The 8,635-nt window shown below is 48.7% G+C and overlaps 1 protein-coding gene and 1 non-coding gene across 2 annotated transcripts; one reads left to right on the forward strand and one right to left on the reverse strand.

Annotated features, from left to right (window-relative positions):
• Positions 1 to 440: 440 nt before the first annotated feature.
• On the reverse strand, positions 441 to 3,472 carry B4GAT1 (beta-1,4-glucuronyltransferase 1). The gene is made up of 2 exons (XM_033174123.1): positions 2,272 to 3,472; positions 441 to 1,307 (listed from the first exon to the last, which is right to left on the reverse strand). Exons 1-2 carry the CDS (start codon positions 3,331 to 3,333, stop codon positions 1,116 to 1,118), a joined length of 1,254 nt encoding a protein of 417 aa, XP_033030014.1. The 5' UTR covers positions 3,334 to 3,472; the 3' UTR covers positions 441 to 1,115.
• Positions 3,473 to 3,929: 457 nt separating this feature from the next.
• Positions 3,930 to 4,011, forward strand: TRNAS-GCU. The gene has a single exon. It is a non-coding gene; the product is annotated as a tRNA-Ser (tRNA).
• Positions 4,012 to 8,635: the final 4,624 nt, after the last annotated feature.

Genomic DNA, 8,635 nt, shown 5'->3' on the forward strand with positions numbered 1-8,635 from the left:
AAAAACATTCTGTTGAAATTCTTGTCACAAAGTTGATAGGGCTAAAGCGTTTTAAATCAAACTGGTTCAGTTTAATTCATTTACAGACTGTGATTGTTCGGGACAGCAATAAATTAAGCTCCTCTGCCCCGTCCCCAGGACAGACGTCAGTATATTTATTCCCATGATACAGAAAGGGAAATGGGGGTCACCAATCTGAGAAGCAACATTGGGTGCAGGGCCCAATAATCTTGGCTCATGGTTCTGTTTCTCTGCTCCAAATCACCATGTCTCAATTCCCAGAGCTTAGAAATAAACCTCATCCCTCATTCCACAGGCCTGTAAACACCGGGAACAAGTGGAAAGAATAGGACTGCAGGATTGTCCACAGAATCCAGATTCAATGGTTGTTACCCCAAAGTTATTATCTCAGAATTTGTTTACTAATAAAACAACCCCCCCCCCCATCTACAGGAATTAAAAAATGGCAGAGCGGGCTAGCTCTACTATTTTGGATAATCCCGCAGGTCACTGTGTTTCTCTGTGTAAAATTATGAACACCCATCAAAAGCAACCTGCTAGTGTTTACATCAACGATAGCTGGACTACAACTCCTACTATTTCGGACTACTGGCCATGTTCCCTGAAGGGAGCTGGAGTCCAATAACACCTGGAGAGCCTCAGGTTCCCCATCATCGCTCACCCCAGAAGTGAACTAGCTTCCTAGTTTTTTGGCTGGGATTGGCAATTCACCTTCAACAAGCTTGACCTTCTGAATCAACCCTTGAGATGTCTGTGAGATTGAGGCAAACCCCCATATTATTATTTTTAAACTACATACACACACACACAGAGCACTCAATGGGGGTATTCTCCTACCTGAAGGGGTCTCAGTGTGTGTATGTATGTGCATACACAAATCCCCCCCCAAATTAGCACAAATACTTCTAGCAGCAACGAACACATTTGGAGCGAGCAGGTCAGCGAGTCACTATGCCGTTCCCCCCCCTCCAATTGGCACAGGAGTGGTTCTCATCCTGAGTCAGACGTTTCTGTTGAGACAGTGTGCAACACTAGGCTCCCCTTGCTGTCCAGCTAAGAGGCTCCGCTCTATTTCCACAAAGGTAGACGTGAGGTCAGCACCGCCGTGGTGAACTGGGGTATCTGGTCTTGAGTTCCTGCTTGAACTGCCGGAAGAGCAGCTTGTTGCGCTGATTCTCGGCATCCTTTTGTGCGTGGAACTCGCTTGCCACTTTGAAGCCCTTGTGGACCAGGAAGGCATTGCTCAGCACAGAGAAACGGTACCCAGCCACGTGGAGCTCGCAGGCCTGGCGGAAAAGGACAGTGTAAGGACAGCAGCCCACCAACCAAAAACCTAGATTCTAAGAACATGCAAGAATAATTGCACCTCAAAATACCTCCGGGTTATTTATAGTGATAGAAGCATTTGACCTGTGAAGCCGTTCTGGGCAAGCTATGCCCACCTGACTTACACCTGATGGTGATATACGAAGTTAGGTATGGGGCACTTTCCAAGGATAGAGACTCTGTCCCCACAACAATGCACCAACAAACATGACCAGTGGTAATGCTGAGTAGGTGTTTTAGCCCAATGGGCACAGGTAAGATTTGAGGCAAGAATGGGGAATCTCAGGTCTGGGAATCAAGCCTCCCTATCTGGTCCTCTGCCCAGGCTCTACCTCCTCCTTGGCCACCCCCTGCCCTGCTCTCAACAGGGCCACACCCCCACACCATCCTTGCTCCACACCCTCCTTGTTGAGTGTTTCTGCCTGGCTGGAATGTGTTCTCGAAGGCATGACTCTTGCCCACCTGGATGGAGGAGAGGGATGTGGCTGTAGAAACTAGCCTACCACACAAAGGTAAAATGTATGTACACCTGTTGCTTCACCTGCTTTTGTCTCTGGTTCCACCCACGCTGACATATGGCCCCCAGATGGCTGACCAGAAGCAAATGTAGTCCTTGAGTTGAAAAAAAAAATTCCCTACTCCTGATATAAGGCTCCCCACCTCTTGGCTCAAATGCAGCTTTCCCACTACTTGGCTTGGCCTCTCCACCAACAAAGGCTGCATATGCACTATACCTCCAAAGCACACTGAATACATGGCTTCCCCCAAAATAATCCTGGGAACTGTGGTTTGTTAAGGGTGCTGAGAATGGTTAAGGGGTAAGCTACAGTTCCCAAGATCATATGCAGGGAAGCCACCTGCCTTCAATGTAGGTAGGGTGTATATGCTTCCCCAAGTCATGACCCCCCTCCCCAGGGCAGCTACCTGGCTGATCCGGTTGAAGCCATACTGCTTGAAGCGCTCATCGTAGGGGGGCACAGAACTAGCCCCGATGTAGAAGGGCTCCCAGGGGTCCCGCCACTCCACCTCGTAGGCCACGCGTAGGGGGCCTCCGACGGGGAGATTCAGCCAGTGGGAGTAGTTGGTGGGCGCCTGGCACCGCGGGCACAGCTCCTCATAGAACGGCCGGATCTCGCCCACTTGGTACAGCTGCAGCAGCTCCGTCTTGGTGCCCGGAATCCGGCGGGTGTGGCGGATCTCGAAAGCCGGCACAACGAAGACCCCCGGCGTTTCCTCGGCAGCAGTTCCGGGCAAAGCCAAGAAGTCCTCCCGCAGCCCCTCGCTGGGCACCATGTCCATGTCCACCGCGAGCATCCAGTGCCCGCCGACGGCTCCCCGAGCCACGTTGCGCAGCAGGTTGTTCGGGTACGAGGCGTTGGCGCCGTCCAGCGCGTAATTGCGCCGGCCCACGGCTACCCGCGCCAACTTGGCGAACACATCCCCGCAGGCCTGCAGGCGGGCGAACTCGCCGCGGTCCTGCAGCTCCGGGAAAGAGGCCGCTTGGTCGGCGTGGCACACCAGGTGGAGGCGCACCAGCTGGCGGACGGGCGCGCACAGGGCGGCCAGCGCGTACACCAGGGCCGTGGCCAAGCGTACCTCGGCGGCGCCCGGCGCGAACAGGGCCACGGACATGGGCCCCCGCCAGCGCTCGGCCAGGCGCTGCGCGTGGTGCAGGTTGCCCAGGCTGGTGTGCGTGACCAGCACCACGTCGGGGCTGCGCTCGCCCTCCCAGGATCCGCGCAGCATGTCCCGATACACGCGGTACTGGCCACTGGCATCCAGGACGCCGCCGCTGGCCAACACCTGCTTGAGGCGCTCCTTGTGGACGTCGCGGGCCGTCGGCGCCCGTCGGCCCTGGAAGAGCTCGGCATAGCGGGAGCGCTGCTCCTGGCCGTGCAGCCCCGACAACAGCGCCAAGTAGAGCAGCTGCAAGCCGGCCACCAGCGCCAGCGCCGCCACCAGCGCCTGGAAGCAGGAGCAGTGCATGGGCGGCAGCCTCAGCGACGGGCCATCCGCGCCGCCGCCCCTCTCGCCTGCTCCTCCTCCTCGCCCGACCTCAACGGAGGCCAGCCTGGAGGGAATGCACGGAGAAGCCAGGCCCGACACCGTGCATCCTTCCCCACAGCTGTTCGGGCTGCTTTCCAGGCGGGTGCCTGGCGGCTCTTGCAAACAGTTTCACGTCTGGGGGCGGGAGGAGCGAGCTCTCCTCGGCGCCCTCTGCTTCTTTGGAGGATGCATTGCAAAAACAAGCGCAGGCCAGCGGGCAGGTGCGACCCCCTCTCCCTCCTTTGCATTTCTCTCCCCCTTGTTTTGCAAAGCAAGGCAGATGCATCACCTTCTCCCTTGCACGCACCGCACTAAGACGTGCGTGCGTGTTTTTCTATTATTATTATTATTATTATTACTGTCGTCGTCGTCGTCATCATCTGCCATTTATTATTAGTAATATTTTGCTTAATAGGAAATGTGTGGGAATGCATGGAAAAAGTGCAATGCCACGGGAGAGAGGGGGGAAAGGAGCAAACAGATCGTTAGGAAGCGGGCTAAGGGATCTAGTGGGAAGAGACACATTTGCTCCGTGTGACGAGGTGGCCGAGTGGTTAAGGCGATGGACTGCTAATCCATTGTGCTCTGCACGCGTGGGTTCGAATCCCATCCTCGTCGGCATCAACCTTCTCCCCTTTTGAGTTTAAAGGGAAAAGTGGATCAATTCTGTTTATCAAGGCCACACTCTGCAAGGTGGTTTCCTCCTGGCCTGTAACCGGAAATTCCTCTCTTTGAAAGTGTCTAGAGAAGAGGCACCCACATAAAGGGCAAATTTCACTTAACGGGTGGGAACACCCAACAAAGGGTAACTTAATTCATGTGGATTCCTTCTGGAGTTAGAAACGGGTTTTTTTGGGGGGGGGGCATTCAAAAGTGAATCCCTCCAGGTAAATATTTTACTCCTACTGAAAATCTCATACATTGTCTATTCAGAAATAATAATCCCTGCTGAATTCAGTGGCTCTTACACCCAGATGAAAGTGGGATTGGCACCCTAGCTCTGTCAAAGATCATAACAAAATAAAAGAATCCTTCCAGTAGCACCTTAGAGACCAACTAAGTTTGTTCTTGGTATGAGCTTTCGTGTGCATGCACACTTCTTCAGATGTGTCAAAGATGTGTGCAGTTCTGTTATGTATTGAAGTTCTCACCCTAGACCACTAGGGGGTGTTGTGTATATAGGTTCACTCTGCCTAACGTGGCTGCGTGAAGGATAGGCGTGCCTGGCGTGCTCTGGTCCATGGGGTCACGAAGAGTCGGACACGACTGAACGACTGAACAACAACAACAACAACAACAACAACGTGGCTGCAGTTCTCACTCAGGTCCACACATGCAAATGAAGGATTGAGAGGGCCACTCACGGATTGGGTAGCTAGAGAGAGAGTTGTTACTGTTGCATGTTACTGAGTACTATATAAGCAGGCTGGCTCAGCCCTTCAGTTCAGTTCTGTTCCGGCCTGAGAATAAAGAGAGCTGCTTGGAGAATCACTGTGTCGTCTGCTATGTCCACCCACTATTTAATAAGTTCCTTCTCAGATGCTTTACAAGAACTAAGGCCCTTCAAAATGCATCACACGATTTAATAACCAATCTCAATAGCGGGCTTTAGTTTAGAGTACAACAAGGAACTGTGATCTTCTCTTGTAAATTGAATCAAAAGGGTAACTAAGAAAAATGACCAAAGTAGTATTCAGAAAGACAAGTATATCAAGGATTTGGTTTGTGGGGTGGTCATAAAAATGCTTTATTCGTTTCACCCCCCGTTTTTGTTTCTTGACTTGCTTCTAATTGTGAAATGTCTTAGGCAGATGATGGCTCAAAAATACAGTTAACTGTTGCTGGACCCCCAAATCCCATCAGTGAGGAATTATGGGAATGGTAGTCCATCAATATCTGGACAGCTACAGGTTATCCCTCATATGCTCTAGGCTAGGATCTGCTATGATTTTTGCCCTGGAGACAATTATTTGTGTCATTGTTATATTTTTATTTCTGTCGTTTGCACAATGCACGGGGGACTCATTGCCACAAGAAGATGTGGTGACCACTACAATGGTTTCCGAAAGATAAGTGGGACCTGGAACAAAATGTTGCAGTGTAGTGGGGTGCTGTTCAGGATTCCAGGCAATCATTTTTTTTTATTAAAAAAAGCTTTATTGGGGGTGGGGGAATGATAAACAAACCAGGGTAATGGCAATAGTTCAACATTGTACATGCAGCAAAAATATTCTTTAAAAAAATAAAAAAATGTTTGAGCTTTGAATTCATTTAAAACAATCACCCACAGGATCTGATAAAATGCCCTTCCCACAAACCATAAAATAAATTGAGTCGTTAAAAATAAGCACAATTTTCCCATTGCCCTTTGTTCCTTAATAAAGTTAGTTATTATGCCAGTAATTATTGAGAGCAAGTCTCTGTTTACAATGAAACTCACTTAAGTATATATTGCTTATGTAGGCCACAAGACTGAAACCATTCAAATGCACCATAAGGAATCTTGCAATCCGATCACAGTGAATAAACCATCATTGTGTCTTGCCTTTTCCTGCAGTGCAGGGGGTTGGATTAGATGACATTTTAGGTCCCTCCCAGCTCTACAATTCCATGATCGTATAAGGCAATATCTGGCCCTAGCCGTGGGGTACCCCCCCCCCCGGACTGTACTTTTTGCAGATATATTCTGCAACTTGTCACTGACACAATAGTTGTGCATTCCTGGTGGATTTATTCTGGACTGTCCCGGCATCATTTCACTTCATTGGGTGTTCTGCTACGTTTCCTCAATGTTACCCCTTGACTGATGTCGGATGGGGCACTCTTGTGCTATATAGCGCAGCAAAAGTGGGGTGGAAAACACCCTGGAACATTCGTAGTATGAAAAGTTACAGGATTGCAGCAAGAAGCTATGGGACACGGGCTGATGAAGAAGAGTTTGGATTTGATATCCCGCTTTTCACTATCCGAAGGAGTCTCAAAGCGGCTCACATTCTCCTTTACCTTCCTCCCTCACAACAAACACTCTGTGAGGTGAGTGGGGCTGAGAGACTTCAGAGAAGTGTGACTAGCCCAAGGTCACCCAGCAGCTGCATGTGGAGGAGCGGAGACACGAACCCGGTTCACCAGATTACAAGTCTACTGCTCTTAACCACTATAACACACTGGCTCTCGAGCAGGGAATCACAGCAGCAGGGAATCTGTGCCCCCCCCCCACGGGATGTTTCTGGATCCCATCCTCCCAGACTAATGTTTGCTGCGGCTGATGGGGGTACATCAGGAGGACCACAGTTTCCTCACTTCTCTACTACTCCCTGTAACCTGTCCCCTTATTCTTTCAGAGAAGTATTTGCGACTGCTGAACAAGTGCAGGAGGTAGGTAGCCGTGTTGGTCTGCCATAGTCGAAACAAAATAAAAAAAAATCTTTCCAGTAGCACCTTAGAGACCATCTGAGTTTGTTCTTGGTATGAGCTTTCGTGTGCATGCACACTTCTTCAGATACCTCATACCAAGAACAAACTCAGTTGGTCTCTAAGGTGCTACTGGAAAGAATTTTTTTTATTTTGTTTCAAGTGCAGGAGGTTTACACTTGCATTTCCTTCCCTTTAAAAACGAAATAAAACCCCCACCCGAATTCCAGTACTTTGAAACCTCAAAATTCTGATTGGCCATGGCTCATCGTTATCGCCTTTTCTCCAGATGTACCGGTACTTCCTTTTTAATCTCACCACCCTTAGCATGTTATATACAAAGCAAGCCTCTTTCAAGCGTCACATGGCCAGAAGAAGGTGGCCTGGGAGGGGTGCCCTACTGGAGAGCCGAGGAGGTTGGACACGGTTTGTGAGACGGAACCACAGTTTTCTAGACTTTGCTCCAGTATGAGGGGAAGTGTAGCCCATCCCATATGGAGCTGCCCTTTTCAGTTTTAAAATCAGGACACCTGAGAATTCTGCTAGCCCTTCCCCATAAAAAAATTAATAATTCCCAGGAAAGTCCGAGAAGTAAATTCACCGAAGAATGGAATAGTTTTCTACGTTATCTGAAAAGGAGGTGCAACATTAGCATGGATTGCATGTTGGATTAACTCTTGGCAAAATTTGGAAAGTAATGGGGGGTAAAATAATACGCTAGAATATATGAACTACAATTAGCATTACAAAAAGAGGTGTGTGTCAGTGTCATGTCATCTTTCAGTCTTTAGTTATATTTATATATTGAGTTAATGGAAAGTTGGAATAGGGAAGTCAGATATTTATATATAATTCAGTTCTTTTTACAAAATGGAATGGTTAAAGTGAAATAGATATTAGAATATATGTTATTTTTTATGATTGCGTGTCCTTTGCTTGTTGGTTTGTTTGCTTGCTTGTTTTTGTATGCATGATCATTTGTTTATGCTGTTGAAAAATGAATAAAAAAGAATTAATAATAATAATAATAATAATAATAATAATAATAATATTTCAAGCTTCCTGTCTGCCGCAAAACAGGACACGGCTTCCACAGTTGCAACCATGCTGCAACTGAGAAGGACGGGTGCATGCGTTCCATAAAATGGCACATGTTAAATGCCTCTGTGAGTTAAAGGTTGGGATTGTATATTAGGATGGCTCATTGTAAAGAGATTCCGTACAAAGAGGCCTGACTCCCCAGTGGGACATCTGGTTGGCCACTGTGAGTCCAAGAGCCTAGATTAGATGGGCCAATGGCCTGATCCAGCTATAGAGTCCTCTTCTTATGTTTAAATTTCTGGAAGGTCTTCAATGAATTTTTGCACCAAAGGGCCCATCTAGTTCACTGTGCGGAAGTCCTGGGAGTCAAGCTCTGCAAGAGGAAACTAAACGCATGTCCAGCTGTAATGGTGGAAGATGGAGACAGAGCGGCTCAGGTGTGAGCAGGTGAGGATCAGCCAGATGAGATGCTGGCCAAAATCCTGGAGGTATCCTATCACCAACATGACTAGTAGCTATTGATTGCCTTATAAGTTATACTCCTCTATGAATTTGTCTAATTCCCTTTCAAAGTTGTCCAAGCCTGTGGCCAACACTTGTCACTCGGTGAAAGAGCACCCACCTTACATGCGAGAGGTCCCAGGTTCAGTCCCCAACATCTCTGGATCTTACCTCAACACTAAATACGTTAAAAACCCCCAAAACATTGGCAGTGTCCTCCATCACATACCGGAGGGAAACAGGCTATCTTAGGGAAACAGCTGCTTCAGGGGCCTAGTCCTGCTTTGAG

This window comes from Lacerta agilis, chromosome 17 (assembly GCF_009819535.1).
Source record: "Lacerta agilis isolate rLacAgi1 chromosome 17, rLacAgi1.pri, whole genome shotgun sequence".
Lineage (NCBI taxonomy): Eukaryota > Metazoa > Chordata > Lepidosauria > Squamata > Lacertidae > Lacerta > Lacerta agilis.

Excerpts from the sequence above, each read along its gene's own strand:
- B4GAT1 (XM_033174123.1), bottom strand. The coding sequence starts at position 3,333 with ATGCACTGCTCCTGCTTCCAGGCGCTGGTGGCGGCGCTGGCGCTGGTG. Across the intron at positions 1,308-2,271 it reads GCTTCAACCGGATCAGCCAG|GCCTGCGAGCTCCACGTGGC; the intron begins GTAGCTGCCCTG and ends CTTTTCCGCCAG.